The sequence below is a fragment of the Gracilinanus agilis genome, chromosome 1 (assembly GCF_016433145.1).
Source record: "Gracilinanus agilis isolate LMUSP501 chromosome 1, AgileGrace, whole genome shotgun sequence".
NCBI classification, from domain to species: domain Eukaryota; kingdom Metazoa; phylum Chordata; class Mammalia; order Didelphimorphia; family Didelphidae; genus Gracilinanus; species Gracilinanus agilis.
The window spans coordinates 303,977,269-303,999,056 of NC_058130.1; the positions used below are offsets into that span (position 1 = coordinate 303,977,269).

At 32.5% G+C, this 21,788-nt stretch overlaps 1 protein-coding gene across 1 annotated transcript in view; it reads left to right on the forward strand.

The window, feature by feature from the left end:
- Positions 1 to 21,788, forward strand: part of LOC123251194 (solute carrier organic anion transporter family member 4C1-like) — a 113,828-nt gene that overhangs the window by 31,000 nt on the left and 61,040 nt on the right. The window contains exons 4-8 of the mRNA XM_044680390.1: positions 908 to 1,029; positions 5,734 to 5,849; positions 11,644 to 11,788; positions 12,773 to 12,968; positions 20,789 to 20,942. Of these exons, the coding sequence (XP_044536325.1) occupies positions 908 to 1,029; positions 5,734 to 5,849; positions 11,644 to 11,788; positions 12,773 to 12,968; positions 20,789 to 20,942 (733 nt within the window). The remainder of the gene's footprint in view (positions 1 to 907; positions 1,030 to 5,733; positions 5,850 to 11,643; positions 11,789 to 12,772; positions 12,969 to 20,788; positions 20,943 to 21,788) is intronic.

Below are 21,788 nucleotides of genomic sequence, written 5' to 3' on the forward strand. Positions count from 1 at the left end.
TCCTTGATTTTTAACTTAACAACAACAATACTGTTAAAGTTGGACTCTGTTTCTATAGTGAAGAGGCACAGTCCCAAACTTCAGATTCTTTGGGCAGCTGCTTTTAGAGCTAGCTCCAGGGATCTAAGTTTTCAGTTCTTCCAAGGTGGTATGATCTAGGGAGAGGTGTGTTTAATACCCTCCTGTTCTGTGCTCTGATCTGTGCAGGATCACAAGCATTCTATTCCACCCTGGAACACTAGGTCCCCTGCTTCCCTGTAGCTGCATAAATATATGATTCTTAGTTCCCTATCATTTTCAGAACTTGAGAATCTCATTTTAGTGATTGAATATACACATTATAAGAGTTCCATAATGGAATAATTCCTTAAACTTGTTTTTAAAATGATTTCATCTTTAGATATTTTAATATTTTTGCTTCATGCTAAATTCAATGAAGGTCACCCCAGTTTGAAAACCAGTTTTTTTTTTAAAAGAGCTGACTGCATTAGGAACAAAAAAGACAGTGACCTTTATTTTGGTAATTACAATATATACTAGTGACTTACATGACAAAATGTTACACAAACTTCCTATGAATGTCTACTTTATAAAATGAGGATAAATTCCTCCAGGGCATAGATTCTTTCAGTTTGTATTTGTAACCCTAGCACTCAGTAGGCCCTTTATATATGCTTATTTAGCCATTAATTGATGCAATGCTTCTCTGAAGGAATTTCTATCTTCATTTAATCATTCTTCAGCAATCATTTATTAAGCTCCTACAATTGTGTATGAAGCTAGTCACTGAGGAAATAAAAAGATAATAGAGGATATGGCACCTGCCTCATAATATCAAAGAAGCAAAGTATTTTCATATGTATTTGTAATAAGAAAATAGTTGAATCTTTTTGTTTTCTTATTAAAGAATTGACATCACTGAAGATGATCCACGCTGGCTGGGTGCATGGTGGATAGGGTTTCTTATTTCCTGCTTGCTGGGATGGTCTTTGATTATACCTTTTTCTTGCTTTCCAAAGCATTTACCAGGTAAATGTTAAAAAGATAATTTCTTAAAATAAACTTCATTCTTAGAGCAGGCACTGAAATCTAAGACTTGCTTGACTAGTATATTTATTTTTCATTGTTATCATTGGACTTGCTACTTTGTACCTATAGGGCAGAAGTATTACTATAACAATACTCCAATTAGCAGCTGGTTTGAAAAAAAAATCTACTTTGCATTATTCAAAAATAATCCACTTTGCCTTTACAGGATGGCTCCATGGTTAAAATAAAATATGTGAAAGTGCTTTAAAAGCACTAAACTGTAATATATTGTTATTTTTATTTTGTAACTGAAATAAACATAATATAATTTCATTGTAACAGTCATTCTATTGACTAAGTAAATTTCAGTTATAAAATAACAGTTATCATTACTACTATTTTATGTTTCAGATAAATATGCCCTTAATTTATTAAAACAAAATAGGCCTTACTGGTCTAAATCACAATAATAATCTGTTGGGGGAAAATTTCCATATAGCAAATCTAGAAGTATATCTCCTCTGCATGATTAAGCCATAATTCTATAAGACAAGTCAGTGGTAAAATCATTCAGTTTTTTTTATATACCTGGCTTTATATTAATATTCCAAAATTTCCTTATTTTGTTTTATTCCTTTGCCACAGGCATAGTTTAATTTTTTTTTTTTCCTGCCTGCTGGCCATCTCCATCTGTATATCCCATAGGCATTTCAAATTCATTAGGTCCAAAGCAATTCATTATCTTTTCCCTAAATATACCCCTCATCTAATCTTCCCTATTCTTGTTGAGGGTAGTATCAACCTTTCCATATGCATTCTAGCTATAACTACACAGTTGTATTTGATTCTTTCCTATCTCTTTTTGACTCCTCCTGCTAACTACTCAGCTTCCAGATCTTGTCAATTCTTTCTCTACAATATTACTGGCATCCATCTTTTTCTTTCCATTCACAACTTTTACCCTGATTCAGACCTTCATCATCTTTTACATATATTATTGGAATAATCTTACCAGGCTTTCTACTTCCGAACACTCTCTTTTCTAAATCAATCTCCTCACAACTGCCAAAAAATATGTCACATGATTCCACATTTCCTTTATATTAAGATGCAAACTTCCCAGGTTAGCATTCAAAACCCTTCACAGTCTTGTTGCAGTCAATCTTTTCATGTATTTCATAGTATCTCCACATACTTCATGTTCCAGCCAAACTGCCTCATTTGCCATTCCTCATTCATCTTCCAACTTTGTCTCCGTATATCTCTCTATATCCTATGCCTGCAATTCATGACTTTTTTTTTTTATCTTCCCCATTAGAATCCTTAATGATTTTTAAGGCTTCCTTATCTGCCTCCTACATGGTGCTTTCCTAATATCCTCACTCTTTTATCCTTTCTTCTTCAAATGACTCTTTAGTTTTTTACATATGTCCTTGAAGGCAGAGTGCATTGTTTTTTGTTTGATTTTTTGTATTGGTAACTGGAGCATCTAGCACAGTGTTTTTGCACATAGTAGGTACTTAATAAATGCTTTTTAAAGTTAATTTCAAATATGAGATTTTGTGATATAGGCTGTCTGGTACCAAGCAGAACAAATCTAATCCTTTTCCAACATGATGGCCCTTTAAGTGCATAAAGCCAGGATCCCTTATGATTTCCCTTTTCTAGGTGAAATATCTCAACTCCTTCAACTAATCCTAACATATCATGACCATATACAGGTTGCCCTCCACCGGGTGCTTTGTAAGTTATACATTATCATTGCTAAAATGTGGCATCCAGGAAGAATAGAGTACTGGGGATATGATCTGATGAGGGCATGATGATATAGCAGAATTTCAGCTCCTTTATTCTTACTGCAGCCTAAGATGGTATTAGCTTTTTTAATTATCATATCATACTTTTCACTGAAATAGGACTTGTCCACTAAAATTTTCTCATCATTCTGCAATTAACTATGTCTGGTCATGTTTTCCCAATTTTGTACTTGTAGTAATCTTTTTTTGTTTGTTTATTTTTGTTTAGTTCAACTTTATTAAATTTTGTATTATTTGATTCTAACTAGGATTCCATTCTAACCGGTCTGGCTCCAGACTCTATCATCCAACAAATTAGCTATCCTTCCCAGCTTTGCGTCACCTGCATATTCAATTAGCAGGTCATCTATGACTTTAGCCAAATCATTAATTTAAATGTTAAACTGCAAGGGAGAAGGAAGTTCCTAGGGGGAGGTCAGTAAAGAACTTTTTTTTTCAAAATTGACATCAATTCATTAACGAGTACTCTGGGTATAGTCATTCAGCCATTTCTGAATTCACCAAATTATACTATTTTCTGTGTTGCCTAATCTTCTTTTCTCTTACCAAGTTCACAGAAACATTCATGAGAGATTTTGTAAAATATATTTGTGGTATTACTCTCTTCTCCCAATGTGATTCCCCTGTCAAGAAAAGAAAGTGAGTTAAATTGCCATGATATATTCTTGATGAAGCCACACTGTTTTTCTGTGATTAACCACTTTCATTAACCACTCTTTGCAATCTAGAATTCTATCAACAATCAAAATCAAGCTCACTGACCTAGGCTTTGTAGACTCCTCTTCCCTCACACCACCATCCCTTGCTTCTCTTTAAAAAATTTGAATGTTTGCTTTTTTTCAAATCCTCTAGTGCCTCTTCTATTCTTCACAACCTTTCTGAGGTCATTATCTGTCGCAGCAATCACACCCGAAGATCTTTACAGACAAAGTTGGAGATTTGAACTCTCTAAGAGTAACTTTTACTTTCTTGTCCTACTCTGAATTTCAGCTCTAATTATTAGCCAGTTTTGTTCTGTAATAAGATCATTTTTCATGGCAGAGGAAACAAAACAAGACCTGAATGGTTTTGTTTTCTCCTTAATCATCTATTGCCATTTTTTTTCATTGACAGTGAGATAAATGAAGATTTTTTTGAAAATTTTTTCGAAAATTTTTTCCTCACTAGCCTGTTTATTCTGGGCATTATTTTCCCCATTGTTTGGTTCTCTGCAGCTGGATTATAGTCCATTCAAATTGGTCTTGTTGCTTATCTGTGAGCAACCTTATTCCCCCGTCATGTACTTTTCTTTGCCCTGGGCTGTTTGTTCCCTGTACTTGGAGTCCACTCCTTTGTTACCTTGTCCTCTTGATTTTCATGCCTTCTTTTCAAAGTTTGCGTCACCTTTCTTATTTCCACCATTTTGTATTCCCACCATTTTACATTGTATTTCTTTTGTATGTACTCTGTATTTACATATATACGTTGTCTCCCCAATAGAATGTAAGCTCCTTGAGGGTAGGAATCTCCTTATTGATCAGAAGAAGTTTAGAATAGCATTTGCCTTTGGCCCTTCCAGCATCATTTGAAATTTAACATTAATACAATAATTTCACTTATTTTTCTCCCTCTATTAATTTACACCCAAATGTACTCTACTTTTCTTTCCTTCACTTCTGATTTTTTCATACATCTTTCTTTTTTTATTATGTAGCACAAATATACTTTTGTCTACTTGTTTCTTGTGAATGAGTAACATCATTATCTTTCTAGAGCTGAATTCCATCCATTTGTTCTTCTGACTTTTCCATCAGGATTTTTTTCCATTCCTTTTTATTCTTATATGGTCACAACATCTACATCATTCTTTTGGTTCTACTCTTTCTCTTTTGTATTATTTCATAAAGCCCTTTTCAATTTCTTTTGTGTCTCATAACTGGTGTCACCATAATATTCCATTAAACTAATGTACCACAATTTACTTGACTATTTCCCTAGTGTTAGTCATTAAGATTGCTTTTACTCTTTTGCAATTCTATATAACCTTGCTGTGAAGATCTTTGAATGACAGATGAATCTTACACTTTTGAATGTTTATAGAATTTAAAAGTTTCTTAGGCTATATTAAATGATCATAGTCTATAGAACCAACAACATATTTTACTTACAAACCCATACTTTGCTAAGCACTTCTCCATTCATTGACTTTATTTTACATCAAACTCAAGCCACCCCACCCCCTTTCTTATATCTTGTGAGGTTCAATATATGGAAAGTTACTTGAACTCTCCAGGGTCTCATTTTCCTCATCTGTAAAATGAATGGATTGGATTTAATAACCTCTAAGCCATCTAAATCCAATCCTAAACCTATGACTCTATGATCATCTGTAAAATGAAAGAAGATTGTAATCCAAGGTTCTTTCCAGCTCTAAATCTTTTAAATCTATACTTGTGGAAAAAGCATATAAAGGAAAAAAGCAAGGCTGCCTAGGGAAATAGGTCATTCAACATATAACACTGTTATGAACTCTCCTAATTTGAGACATATAGATGGTATAATGAAGAATTATATTGAGGAAGCCCCGAGTCCCAATCCTTCCTTAGACATTTAATAGCTATGTGACCCTGGGATAGATACTTAATTTCAGTTTGCTCATCTGTAGAATAGCAATAATATCACCTATTTCATGAGGTTGTTGTGCGAGTCAAATAAGATAATATATGTAAAGTGCTTTGCAAACCTTTTAATGCTTTATGGATGTTAACCATTATTATTAGTTATAATTTAGATTCCCACATTACTGACTTGTTAGTATAGAAGAATTAGATTCTACTAAGTTATGTTAATTGTAGAAATCATGAAAGTTGTTCAACTTACCTATGATGTCAAATTTGTTCATTTGTAGGCACTTCTGTAGTACGAGCTGGAAAAGTTTCTCAGGTCCATCAGGATAACAATATAACAAAATTTGAGGATGAGGAATTTGGAAAGAGTTTTAAAGATTTTCCAGCATCTCTTCTGGTAATGTAATATCTTTTATAATAAATTTAATGAGGTTATTTCATTTCTTGATACTATGCCCTAGATGGAGAGCCATTTCAGTTTTCAAATAGCATAAAATATTAGTATTAGAAGAGACTTAGAGAGATTATCTTTTCAAGATGTAGAAAGTAACACAGATCAAACCCACAAGTTTTCCCTTTTTTAAGATAATGGTTAAAATTTAGGAAGAAGGCAAAAGAAGATTCATTATTTTCTCTTCCTTTCTCCTGACTATGTAATGGACTCAATGAACTGGCCTTCCAATAGGGTGTCATAGACTAGTCCAGTGATGGGCAAACTATGGCCCGTGGGCCAGATACAGCCCCCTGAAATGTTCTCTCCGGCTGCAGGACATTATTCCTAATCTGACAAATGCAATGAGTAGAATACAATACAATGAAACTTCGAAATAGTTGCCTTAGAAACAGACTGACAGATGAGCATTTCCTTTCCTTTGGCCCCTCGATAAAATGTTTGCCCATCACTGGACTAGACAATAGAGATTTTTCATCCTTTTAATTTTTTGAACATAGATGATGAAGATTTTCTTTTTTGAGTATCATAGTTCTCATGGAGGTATTCCAGTAAGGTCCAGTAATAATTGTAAACAAGCAATATCACCTGGAGGACCTCACCATCTAGAACTATGTTTCTCAATGGTTTTTTTTTCCTTGCAGTATTCTTTGCCATTAGGAATCAAGGCTTAGTGAATGTTGAAGTTAATAACACTATAAAAAAGCTGGAAATCACTTGCATGTATAATTTTCAAATTAGAGCAGTTATTTTTGTTGAATTGTTTGTAAATTCAAGATCCAGTATATTTTGATGTTGGTAACACACAGGTTTTATTTTCTTTGTGAATTTTATATTTAACATACTACATATGCATGTTTGTGGGATTCATATTAAACACAATTATTTATAAATTTTTATCTTTAGTAACAACTTCAGAAATCCGAATCTTTAGGAAATCTCTTTTCTATTTGACTCTACAGAACATTGTCCATGACAATGGCAAAAACATTTGGTAACATTCATTGTGGGTGCAAGCAGACTGCTATAAAGCTATCTTTGGAGCTATGAAGTTCAAATCTTTCTTAGACACATACTGGCTATGGGACTCTGGTTAAATCTCTTTGCTCTAGTTAAGAATATAAGTTGCATTGCTAGAGTTCCTTATCTGATATTTCCTTTTACCACTGAATACCTAGGCTCAGCCCCTATCTTTAGCTTTGTCATGTAATGAACAAAAGCAATAAGGAAGACAAATATATGCTTATTGAAGATATTCACTTCCAGAATAGAGAACCAATGTCTTATGTAGTATACAAGTGGAACAGAGACTCCTTATAGCACAACTGGGAGAACATTGTGCACAGTAACAACAATAATGCATATCAGCTGGGAAGGACATAACTAGTTTCAATAAGGCAAGAATCTAATAAAATTCCTTGGGACTCAAGACAAAAAAGGAATCTGCTATCATAGAAGAAACAGAGTTCAAATGTAGATTGAAACATACCATTCTTCACTTTCTTCCTTCCATGATTTTTTTCTCTAGCATAAGCAATGCATCTCATTTCACATGATGAACAGGGAAATATTTATTATGTGATAGTATGTGCACAACCTACACATTATTATCCACCTTCTTGGGGAGGGAGGAGGAATGAAAAGGAAAAAAAAAAGAATGAGACAAATATTTGGACATAGCTAATATGAAAATTTGTTTCTCTTGGATAAGTAAATTTAGTATAATTTATTACATATTCATAACAAATCATGTATCATATTATTATATTACATATTACATTATGTATTTTTTAAAACTATGCTTTCAGAAAAAAGAAGATAAGGTGTTCTAGATACTCTCATTTGCCTAATACAGTCTACTGGTGGCATCTTATTTGCCTTAAATTGCCTCATATGCCTTATATGGCAGGCTACTGGTAGCATCAAGCTTCAGGCCTTGGTAAGAACAGCAGTGAAACCCATGATCACTGAAAAGAGATGAACCTAAAATGTATATGGAAGAAAAATAAAAGAAAATGAGTACCTCTTTCCTAGATTTTGTCATATTGTTTAGTCCAACAATGCAGACACTGAAAGAAGAAAGTGAACCAGGGTCAGAGTTTATAAGGAGAAAGAAAATGACCTGGATTGTCTTTGGAAAAGTATGAACTCCCAAACTACTCCTTAGCATAAAAACCCATCTTTTTAAATAAACCTGTTCTGCTGGTGATATTAAAAGGGTTTGAGTCATGGCACATTATAGTGTTTGAAGAATCAAAACTATGGATAATCGAAAGGCAATGGAGAGATGCATAGTGGTATAAATAGACTGAAGCATATTAGCTGGACTTGCTATGTAACGAGTGTGATATAGAGCCCAACTACTATATTAGTAACCTTGGTGTATGTGTATATATATATTTATATATACATACATACATATATGTATATATATTTGTGTGTGTACATGTATACACACACAAACATGCACCAACAAGCAAAAAATAGCTTACAAGAAGATTGTGTATGGGATAAATCTTTTGTGGAAGATTTATAGGAGGATATGAACAAAATCATAAAATTAGAAGCAGACATGGTAATAATAAACTGAGAAAATTACCTGCTTATCTTCTTTACAATAGGACATTATAGGTATAAACTATTATACTTTCAGACATGATTAGTGAGTTAGTTTTACTGAACTACTTTTTATGTCTCTTATAAAGTCTTTGCTAGAAAAAGTAGGAAGATTGGGGAGTGGAAGAACTGTGGGAGGAAGGGAGAAAACATGGATTACAAAATGTCAGAAAATGAATACTAAAAATTACATCAAAATGTAATCTGGAAAAAATAAAATAAATAAAAATTGAAATGGAGGAATATATTTGGAAATGATATGAAAGCAAAAGCTTTAAAATAAGAAAAAAATTTGGGAGATACTGTAACTATTGACATTATAAATATCATTATTCTGAGTAGTTTTTGAGGAAGTTGCTTAATGAGAGTAGACAAAAAATCTCTTTAGGAGTTAATGAAGAGATGGTAGGGTCAATTGAATATTTTTGTTTTGTTTTGTTTTAAGAATGGAGAACTGTAGATATATCTATATGCATCAGGGAAGCAACTAGTATACAGGAAGAATATGAAGTTGATAGAGAAGGGAAATGATGATAGATGGAACGAAGTCTCAGAAAAGATGGTAAGGAAAACAAGCAAAGGCATAAGTAGAGAGGAGCTTGGAGAGAAATCTAAAAGGATAGATGAATTTTTATAAGGGTTTTTAGATAAAAAGAATAGAAGATGAAGGAATTCATAGTGAACTATGATCAATACAGCTATTAAATAATCATGCATGATTCCAAATTATTGATGATAAAATATACTATCTACCTCCTGACAGTGAGGAAATAGATGTATGGTGCAGAATGAAGTATATTTTTGTGTATAGCTAATGAAGGAATTTGTTTTTCTTTGAGAGATAGAACATGGGAGGGAAAGAAAATAGACCAGTTAATTTTTTTTAAAAACACTTTAAAAATTAGTCATTGCTACAAATGTGAATTATTCCATTCACTTTCAGATGAGGTCACTACATTGTTAGTTTTACTTAGTTGTTTTACTTTGTAACAAGAGACCTCTCGTGGAAACACTAACAAATTTAAAAGAGAGAGAAATGAGGTAGAGGAAGGAGTAATTAAGTCCAAGGAAGATAAAAGGAGAGAAGGTCAAGCACACAAATAGAACAGTTAACCTTAGCAAGGAGTATAGTATGAAAGGATAGATGTAAAGAATAGAAGATAAAGGAAATGATAACCTCAAGATGAGAGGCAGCTAGGTTTCACAGTGGTTAGGGCAACAAGCCTGGAATTTGGAGGCTTGGGTTTAAATGTGACCTCAGATACTTTCTAGCTGTGTGACCCTGGGAGAGTCATTTAATCCCAATTGCCCAGCCCTTGCCACTCTTCTTTCTAAGAATTGATACTAAGATGGAAGGCAAGAATTTAACAACCATCACCACCCCCACCTTCATAATGATCCTGACTGATTTTTTTCAGTAAAGTGGAGGAATTGTTATTTGCTGAGTGGGGAATGACAGGGTTACTGCAGACTTAAAGAGAAAACAAAAAGCCTAGAACAGAGGGAACATGACAAGCAATGACAAAGGAGAAATAAAAGAATTTGTGTAGCAGTGAATACTCAGTTGAAATAAAGGACTATAAATTTATATGGACACAATCAGAAAGGCTACTTTTTTGCAATGTTTATCAACTTGATGATGTAGCAAAAAAAGGCAAGTGGATAGTCATGATTCAAGGTCAAGAATTTGCTGTGCTTGATTATAGTAGAGCAAGGAGGGAAAGAATTAAAAGATTGGGGAGAATATATAATTGAATTAAGTCAAGACCATTCAGGGAGACTATATTTTTTTATTAGAGAAAAAAGTAATTGCTAAGTTAATTAATAATGTCAGCAAGATTGTGGGAAAATTAACCCACATAAAAGAACACTTTTAAAATATTGAGTACTTCACATATGAACTGTTAATATAATCATTTAAAATATACCTTACTTCATTAAAAATAGATTCAATGGATTATTTCATTGTAGTACTTTGTCAGTATATAGTTTGAATACTGATTGGTACTATTTTAAGTGTTAAAATTAGTTGTTTGGCTAAATATGTGAAAATTATAAATCTTTTATTTATAAAAGAAGTGGAAAGAGTGAAATACAAAAGGGTAGAAAAGACATTAACCTACCTAACTAAATATTGCTCCAGTGCTTGGCTCAGCCAGGACTTGTTAACCTTCAATCAGAATTAAACTATCTCCAAAAGGTAGGAAAGGAAAACCAGCTATCCACTCACCCAAGACAATGACTGGAGTGGAAGATGACTCCTGAGGCCAATTTTCTTCTTTGAGTCGACCTTCTTCTTGAAGCTGACTTCCTTTTTGGAGTGACTCTCTTCTTGGAGTCCACTCTCTCCTTCTTGTAGTGACTCTCTTCTTGGAGTTTACTCTCTACTAGCCTCCTCCACCAGACTCCTTAACCAGCCTGACTGCTCAGGGATTTTCATGGCTTTTATGGTGGTTTCCTGTCCCTGCCTCTTTTCATGGGGGCTAATCATGGTTTCCAAATTGTCTGAGTTCTTACATTTGGAATCACACCTTTCTCAGTGTGTGAACTCTTAAGTTTCTGGCTTGTTCTCACCTAGTATCAAGTAAGATGTGAACTCACTAAGTGGTTTGTGAACTCCTCCAAGAATTCTCTTTTACACCTTGTCCATTTTTTCACCTCATCTACTCAATACATAGCACACAAACAAAAGTAGAATTATGAACAACAAAGTATCTTAAGCAATGTGCTAATATTAGTTTTTCATATTAATAGGATTATAGATTTAGAGCTGGAAGGGATCTTGGAAATAAATGAATTCATCCTCCTCACTTTATAAATAAGGATGCTGAGACATAGAGAGGTTAAATGATTTACCCAGGATCATATAAGTAGTTAGGTTCTGAGGCAGGATTCAAACCCAGGTCTTTCTGACTCTCAATCCAAGATTGTAGTGTACACCACCTGCCTTTATATTATTTATCAATAATTTATTTTTAAATTTACATTTAAGGACATACATATGTCATTTAAGATATGTGAAGTTTTAATGTGTGAAAACCAAAAGATATCCTTTTTAATTGTTCCATTTAATGAAACATAACCATTAATATGCAGTTACTAACTTTGCATACTTCAATTTTAGATTTTGCTGAAGAATCCTGCCTTTATGTGTTTAGTTCTATCCACCACCACAGAAGCTTTGATTACTACTGGATTTGCTACCTTTTTACCTAAATACATAGAAAACCAATTTGGAAAGTCATCCAGCTATGCAGCTACCCTTGGAGGTAGGGTTTCCTCACCATTATATTAATGTTGTTAAATTTTCTTTTATCCTAAACATAAGCTATTCTTCAATATTTATATTATTGAAATTTTTAGTTTATGCAAATCTTAATGTGGTCCTTGTCAAAATGTCTAAGTGTTTAAAATGAAAGATACTAAAAAATTGAAGTGGAGAGGCAGTATGAAGTAATGAATAGTCAAATTTAGGCCTTTGATTAGATAAGAGCTGGGTTCAAGTACTACCTCTGATACACATTGGCTGTGTGATCCTCAGCAAGTCACTTAACCTCTCAGAGAGCTCTGCATATGAGATACTGATCTGCTTAGGTAGAGGGAATTTCCCCAGCCAGAGTTTCTGATATAAATGAAATTATAGACCAAGACTGAAAAAAAAATTAGAGCCAAAGTTAAATAAGTAAAACAAAAAGTTGAATAATAGAACCTGGGGCTAAGAAAGAATCCTAAAGATCAGATAGTTTAAACCTTCATTTTTAGAAATGAGGAAATTGATATCAGGAGATGTCCTTTCATTAAGTTTTCATATCTTTGGAACATATTGAAGTTTTAAATTTCATAACTTCTAGCTAGAAGTTCCAGATTATTGAGTGTCTGTGTACTTTTGAGCTTTTCACAAACAATCCATTTAGGGGTATAATTTAGCAGAAGGAAGTCTCCCAAATCCTTTTCTCTCCAAAGTTATCTTTTTTCCCCCATCTCTTTCCTATGGCTTTTCTAATTTCCTTCTTGGCTTTTACTTTCCTCTTAACTACATTTTCATTTTGCCTTTCTTCTTTTTTTCCCCCACTTCTTTTTTTCTTCACCTACTTTTCCAACTTTATTGCCTATCTTTTTAAGTAGGGTAAGGATCTACTACTGCCAATTAGTCAAACAGATTATTTTATTTTCTTCCCAATATCATTGTGGATTTTTCTGTGATTGACTGTGCTTTATTCTTATTCTAACTTTTGGGACATTTTTCTTAATAGGGATTGTTTTAATACCAGGAGCAGCTCTTGGGCAGATTTTGGGTGGTGTCATTGTGTCCAGGTTCAGAATGTCTTGTAAAGAAGCTATGAAATTTGCAGCATTTTCATCTTCAGCAGCATTTTTGCTGACTATGACTTTAATTTTTATGAAATGCCCAAATGAGGCATTTGCTGGAGTTTTTCAACCATTTAAAGGGTAAATATATTTAATATTTTTTGATATTTTAATTTCACAGTCCAAAAAACATTTATTAGTCATTATCATGTACTTACTAAGAAGGTACTATATCTGTTCAGTACAATATGAAATATGTAGATTTATAAATCATAAGACACAATTGCTGCTTTCAAGGAGCTTGAAATCTTCAAGAAAAATCTAAAAATGAAAAAAATTGGAGTATATAAAAATTATTATAATAATAACAATAATAATAGCAAATGTAGCAATTCAAAATTTATATTTACTAACTGTATAATAAATGTTTGGAGGGGGCAGCTGGGTGGCCCAGTGGATTGAGAGCCAGGCCTAGAGACGGGAGATCCTAGGTTCAAATCTGACCTCAGACACTTCCTAAGCTGTGTGACCCTGGGCAAGTCACTTGACCCTCATTGCCTTGCCTTACCACTCTTCTGCCTTAGAGCCAATACAAAGTATTGACTCCAAGATGGAAGTAAGAGTTTTATAAATAAATAAATAAATGTTTGGAGAAGAAAGTATTTTATTAGTACTGTCTTCCTTGCCTTTTATACTTTGGAACTTCAATAATATCCCATTGGTGCCTTCCAATTCATCAAAATACTTTACTAATATCTCATTTTATCCTCAGAACAAGTATGGGAGATAAGTGCTATTATTATCTCCATTTTATAGATAAGGAAACTGAGACTGAGTCACTGAAATTAAATAACTTTCCCAGGGTCATAGACCCAATAAGTCTCTAAAGCCCTATTTGAATTCAAGGCTACAAGCCTGACTCCAATTTTGGTGCTCTCCATTGTACCATCCAGCAGGCTTCACTCTCATAATCTACACTTTTACTCTATTTTAGTTGTACACTGGAAAGATCATATTCTTTATCTCACCATTACCCATAAATATTCTACTTCAATGATCAAAAATCTCTGAAATTCTTCTCTGACCAAAACTTCCCATTTGTCCTTATATCTAATTCTTTCTAAACTAATTCATCATTCTCATCATAATTGCTAGTCACTGCATGATTCAATACTCTTCCAAAACATGACCCCATGCCTTGGACTTTTCCTTTTCAAATGTGGTTCTAGCATTAGCTGGTTCCATAGCTGGTTCTTCACCCCATGAATTCCCTATCTCCTTTTGTCACTGAGCATACCTTGCTAAGCCCATCTCTCGGTGACCATTACCATCCCCATTCTCTACCATGTGCACCTGTGCTAGAGGAAGTCCACAATTCGGCCATCTAGGCCTAAAACAGATGGAAGTTCTCAAGTCTCATTATTGCATGACAGTCCTTTTATTCTTAATTTACTTTCTGCTGTACTTTCCATAGCAGCTGTTTAATAACTTCTCTCAAGTGTCCTACTCAGCATTTATCCTAAGTTCCTTCTTTTCTCTATGGTATACCTCAAAACGCTTTTATACCTTCCTTGACTTCATTCTCAGATGAAGACATGACCATTTTTCTCCCAAAGGCCAATGTTTCTACTAATTCCCTTGAGCTTGTCCTTTCTCATCTCTTCTAGGAGATTATCTCTTCAATTACAAAGTCATGTATAGAATGCTTATTCTATTTGTAGTGACACTGTCTAGGAAGAATAGCCTACTAATGAAAAGCAAGCTGACACTTAGTCATTATTATCCCATAATGGAGTATAATATCAAATATGGATTCTCTAAAACCATCTAAATTCATCTAAAACCATCACTGAGAGATGTCTTTAGAGAGTATCCAGTATACTCACTGCCTTCTCCAAAATCTACAGTATATATACATTAAAAAAAATAAATCATTACCTTCAGTCTTAGCATCAAAGAATAACAAGGGCTAGGTAATTGGGGTTAAAGTGAATTGCTCAGAGTCACACAGTTATGAAGTATCTGAGGCCATATTTGAACCCAGGTCCTCTCAACTCAGACCTGGTGCTCTATCTCCTATGCTACCTAGAAGAAATATACCTTCTGAAGTATATTTTTTAAAATTCCTTCCCTTTATATTCTTGATCTGTTATTCTTCCATAGAACCTTTATTATTTTCTTAGTCCTTTAAAATAATCAATTATATCTTCATTGGCATGATACTAAATAAGTAGTATAATAATATTGTCCTTTTTTCTACTTTGCGCCAACCTATCCATGGTATTAATTAATATTCCTTTTAGGCATTTAGGTCTATATTTATTCAAAATGTTTTGTTCAATCCCTCAGTATGACTTGATAGATATATTCCTAAATATTTTTATGTCCTTTAGTAATATCTAATAGTATTTCTCTATCTTAGCCTCTTCTGTTTTCCATTTTACTTTCAATAGTCCTCCCAATTCTTGATTGATTATGAACCTTTTCCTTATCAGGGCCATGCATCTTGATCCTTAACATAACTAGTCTCTAAATTTTCTTCACTACACCTTTTCTTTATTTTTACTTTTAGATAGTTTTCATCTTATTAAGAAAAGTTCATCTATTACTATGCTTTTTAGTATGTATTTTTAAACTGTTAACTTCTGTTTTAGAATCAATACTATGTATTGGTTCCAAGGCAGAAGAGCGGTAATAGCTGGGCAATAGGGGTTAAGTGACTTGTCCAGGATCATGCAGCTAGGCAGTGTCTGAGGCCAGATTTGAAACCAGGGCCTTCCATCTCTAGGCCTCATTCTCAATCCACTGAGACACCTAGCTTTCTCCGTGTGTGTGTGTGTGTGTGTGTGTGTGTGTGTGTGTGTGTGTGTGTATTTTATCTGTGTATATATAATCATCTGGTTTTAATTCTTTAAGTTATTATATGATTTGTTTGGTTTCAGTCTTCCTTATATTGAACTAACCTTGCATTTTGGGTATAAAAATAAAGTGATTCATATAACCTATTTGCTAATATTTTATATAAAATTTTTAAATCAATGTTCATTAGAGACATTTCTGTTGCCTTATCTTTCCCTGTTTTAGGTATCAAGACCATATTTATATCATAGAGATTGGAAGGGCCTCATCTTTTCCTCTTTTTGGAACTGTATGTGTACTATTGGAATGAATTGTTTTTAATCTTGAAGTTTTTTCCTCTAGGAGTTCTTTTAAGGTCTGTTCATCTTTTCCCACCTGAATATTGGGTTATTCAAATAATAAACTTCTTCTCTTGTTAATTTGGGTACTATATTTTTAAAGTATTCATCTTTCTTCGAAATTATCAGTTTTCTTAGTACATAATTGGGCAAAATAATTTCCGATATTTTTCTTTCTTTCCTATCCAATTGCTATAATTTCTTTTTCCTTTTGGATCTGAGCAATTTATTTTCCTCACTCTCTGAAAATCAGATCATTTAGTAGTTTTATTTCCTTCAAAAAACTAGGTCATATTTTTAGTTCTCAATTAAATGGAGTTTTTTGATTTTCAGTTGTATTATTCTCTTACTTAGTTTTCATAATTTCTACTTTATTGTTTAGTTGGCAGGTTTAAGTAATAGTGGAGTTTTGTTATTTTTTTTTACATTTAGTTAGTGTAAATAAAAAATCTCACATACAGGTCATATTTTTCAAATGGCACCATATATTTCCATTAGAATGGTAATAATTACTATATTTTATATTTTTAATAACTTCAAATAGTGCAACTTTGAATAATGCTACCACTTTATAGGATTCATTATTACCATTATTCAAGATCTAACTGTAATTGCATGCATACTTAATTGGATTTTTTGCTGTGTGTTTTATTATCGTCATCATCACTTGCTTTGAAGTTCTCTTGTATTTCATTATTTATATGCCATGAATTTATTTTTAACCCCAAACATTTCAGAAGGTATTTATTACCTTAATGATTTATTACTTTAGTGAATTTCTTAACCGATTCTCTAAGGCCTTATAAATAATCTGTCATGTCATCAGCACATAAAATATTTTTATCAAAATATAATTAATTCTTTCTAAAGTTGTAATTTGGAAAGGAAAAAAGAGAATGGGTCTCAATATAAGCTGGTGGCATAATGCTATATCCAGATTTATTTCAACTGACAGTGAAGAATGAAAATATCTTTGCTAGGTTATTATGTTGTTGGAAAAAATTTCTAGCATACTCATGTTGTTGATTACTTTCACTTTTGACTTTACATGTTTTTTTTTAACATCAAAAATGACCCTTCTTTACCTATATTTGTAGGCTTTAGGCATAAACAAATGTTGTCAGGGACTTTGTCTGCATCAATTGTCATTTTTGACATAATTAATTGTTTTTCTTATGTTGAACTATCCTTGAATCCATGGCTTAAATAAAATGTGTTCATAATAAATACCTTGTTAATATGTTAATGTAATCTTTTTGCTAGGATTTTATTTCATTTTAAAATCTATTCATTAGCGACATTTATCCGTATCCCTTTGTCTTTACTTTATCCTTTGAGTATAAATTTTGCTTTATCTTTCAGATAGCCAATTAAGATAGTATGATAATATTTGTTTCATAAATGAAATTTGGTAGTGTTTTCATTCTCATTTTCTGAGAAAAAATTATATAGCCTAAGCATTAATCAACCTTTAAATTTTTTATAGAATTCTATGAATCTATCTGTTCCACAGGTGTTTCTTAATTTCTTTACTTCTAGTCCAGTTTTGTTGCCTTAGACCAAGTTGCTTAAAATATCTTTTTTTCATATTCTTTTAATTTAGATACTTTATATTTAAATTTTCTTTTAACTCTCAGTTTTTCCAGTAGATAATAACATTTGGAAATAGTTTCAGAAAGTTAGAAAAATTTTTTTCTCTGATCTGATGATATGTTCATTTAAAAAAAATTTGGTAATTTGATTCTACATCTTCTTTTTGATCAGATTTTTATCTTAAAAGTTTATTGATAAAAAAAGTTTATTGATTTCATTACCTTTTAAGAGAACCAGCTTTTAGTTTTATTTTTCAATTCTTTAATCATTTTTATTTTCCATCTTATCTAGTTCCTCTTTTGCTCTTACTTTGAGGTTGTTTTCAGTTGATTTTCTAGCACCTTTTAATTGTTTATTCATCTAATTCTGTCATTCTGCTTTGTTAATGTATATATTCAGAGATATAATTCCTTTTTCTGAAGACTACTTTAGTTATATCTTAAATTTTTTTGTTATATTGTATTATTGTTATTCTCTTTCATGTCGTTATTTCTGTGATTTATTCTTTGACATATTTTAGGATGCCTTTATTAAGTTGTCATTTAGGTCTGCAATTTGTATATCTCATATTCCTCATTTTATTTTATATTATTAATTTTTAAAGGATGAATTGAATATTCATGTGTTTATACATTTATAATTTTTCTCTGGTGCCTACCAAATAGTCTATTTTTGTAATGATACTTTGTGGTTCTGAAAAATACATATTTATTTTAGTGTTCACACTCATAAGATTCCACAAGTCTTTCAGCTTTAAGGTTTCCATAAGTTCTCAGCACATTGTGTATTTTTATATTTTCCTTTCTGTTCATCTTTGTTTAGTGCTAGAGAGTAGCATTAAAATCTCCTACAATTATTATTTTATTTCTATATCTTTTTTGCACTTCAGTCAACTTTTCCTTTGTGAATTTAGATGCTATGCTGCTTGATGATACTCTCTCGTTGTCTATGGTTCTTTTGAACATAATTTTTCCACATAATTCTTGACATTAGGTATTTTTATTTTGCTTTGTAAGATAGTATTATTACTACTGACAATTCTTGTTTTATTTGTACAAAACCTTTATAATTTAATATACTCAAAATTGTTCATTTTATATCTCACAATGATCTCTCTTGTTTACTCATAAATTCTTCTCCTAGCCATAAGTCTGATAGATAATATATTCCTTGTTCTTTTACTTGTGATATTTCCTTTTATATTGAGATGATGTATCCGTTTTGATTTTATCTTAGTGAATGGTATAAGATGTTGGTCTGTACCTATGCTCTGTCAAACTGTTTTTTTCTATATATTTTTTAATTCATTGATTTTACCCTATTCTTTCCCTTCCCCCTTTTTTTCTTGATGTTTATTGCTCTTAAAAATATAATTTTGGAGAACTTCAAACAGAAATAGTACACATCTGCTCTCTGGTTTCTCATGACATTGCATGTTCTTTGTTCCCCCTCTACTTATCTGACCACTATTTTTCAGTCTTCTTTGCCTGATTATTATTCATATCATACTCCCTTACTGTGGATCTACCCCAAGGCTTTACTATTGTCCTTCTTTCTTTACATTTTCTCAGTTGGTAACCTCATAAAGTATTCTGGGTTTAATTGTTATCTCTATGCTGACAATTCCCAGATCTGTATATTCAACCTTGGTCTTTTCCACAAACACTAGTTACTTATTCACAAATCATTCTTGTATATTTTGAACTGGTTATATCTTATACTAAAAATGTTTAAAACAGATCTCATTATCATTTCCCCCAAATCTGCCTCTCTTTCCAACTTGACTATGACAATACCATTCTATTTACCGAGAGAGCAACCTTGTAGTCATCTTTTTTAACTATTCATTTGCAATCATCTCATATCCAGTCAATTACCAGATCTCATATTTACCACCACAGTGTCTCATGTATATCTCCTTCTCTCCATTTACACAGCCTACACTAGACTGTCGTCAGGTGTCACTTGGAATATTGATGTAGTCTCTTATTTGATGTCTCTGTCTCAAGCCTCTTTTCATTCATTTTCTATATAGCTACCAAAGTGATTTTTCTGAAAGCATACATATAATCATAACAGTGCCATACTTAATAAACTCCTGTGGCTCCCTAATTACCTTTAGAATAAAATATGAAATCTGTTCTTTGGCACTTAAAGCTCTTTACAATTTGACCCTTATCAACTGTTCTAGCCTTATTATGCCTCTCTCATCTCCCCACAGACACATTCACACTCAATAATCCAGACAAACTGTCCTTCTGCCATTCCTTAAAATTAGTATTTCATCTCTCATTTTTATGTCTTTGTACTGACTGTCCATTGTGCCTGGAATACCCTTCTACCTCTTGAAATCACTAGTTTTGCTTTCTTTGAGACTCAGTTAAAGCCAAACTTCTACATAAGACCTTTCCTGCTCTCTCCACCCCCTAGTTCTGCCCTCCCTACATCCATTTGCTAGTAATGCCCTCTTAAGGTTATCTTTTATCTGCTATATATATATGTATATATACGTATATATATACATATATATACATACATACATGTATATGTATACATGCATATATATATATTCCTAAACAATGTATATATACAATATATATATCATCCCTATAAAAATATAGGTTCTTCAGTTCAAGAGATATTTCCCTCTTATCTTTCTATCCCTGTTACCTAGCATAGTGCCTGACACATAGTAGATGCTTAATGATAAATTCTTCTGGATTGGTTGATTAATCATAAATTGAATCAGAGAATGCTATATCTAAAATCAGAAATTACCTCAAAAGCCATATAATTCATCCTCTTATTTTATAACTAAAAACCTGAAGTACAGAGAAGTAAAATGGCTTTGGCAAAGTTATGTAGGTAATAATTGTTGGAGATAAAATTTGAACTCAGATGCTCTAATTCCAGAGTCAGTGCTTTTTCCAGTATATCATATACTATATTCTAATTATACAATCTTTTTTGTTACTAAGAACATTATATTTAACTAAATATAAATAATGTAATAAAATATAAGCATTGTTTAAAATATCAAACTTATTCATAGAAATATATGCTATATGACCGCTAAGAATGATTTTCTGTAGTGCATCTCATTGTTAGATGGACAGCTACATTTTAAAGTGACCATTAACTTATAAATCAGAATCAATTTGTTTCTTACAGAGCAGAAAGCGTAGGAAACATCACAGCCCCTTGTAATTTGAGGTGTAATTGCTCTCGCTCATTTTATTATCCTGTTTGTGGAAGAGACAGTCTCCAGTATTTCTCTCCCTGCATTGCAGCTTGTACAGCTTCAGATAAAATAGAGCATCAAAAGGTAATTAATTTTAAAAATATTTTTCTTCCACATCAGTGAGGAACTTATCTTTCCAGAATATTTCTAGTGCTTGGAATCTACACTATTTATGTGAATATCTGTTTTAATTTTTTTTTAATTCACCTTCCTTTTTGAAGCATATCCTTTTTATATAGTATTTATCAAAGTTATATTTCAGAGCAACAAATTGAGAAGAGTAATGAAGAAATTGGTTTTCATGATGAAGTTGATATTTTTCTCTGATCAGGTTTTCAACTGATGCAGGAAAATTAATAGCAATTAGTCTATAAGCACACACACACACACACATATATATAGCACTGTGCTAAGCACTGAGAATGTAAAGAAAGCCAGAAGATAGTCCCTGTTCTGAAGGAGTTTATTATGTAATAGGGGAGACAACATGCAAACAACTATAAAATATGAACCTGAAGGGAGACAACATGCAAACAACTATAAAATATGAACCTGAAAAATTAGAGATAATCCACAGAAGAATACTAGACATTAGCATTAAGTGGCATCAGGAAAATCTTTTTGTAGCAGATGGGATTTTATCTGAGACTTGAAGGAAGCCAGGGAAGCCAAAAGGTGAAGATTATGAGAATCCAAGGTATGGGAGAAGATTTTATGATTGATCCTATAGATTATAAGGAGCCATTGGGTTTTACTTGTGTGTGTGTGTGTGTGTGTGTGTGTGTGTGTGTGTGTGTGTGTGTGTGTGTGTTTGGGGCAGATGATGATATGATCAGAACTACAATTTAGGAAGATAACTTTGACAACTAAAAGGAGGGTGGATTGGAGTAGAGACAGATTTGAGGCAAGGAGATCAATTAGAAGGCTATT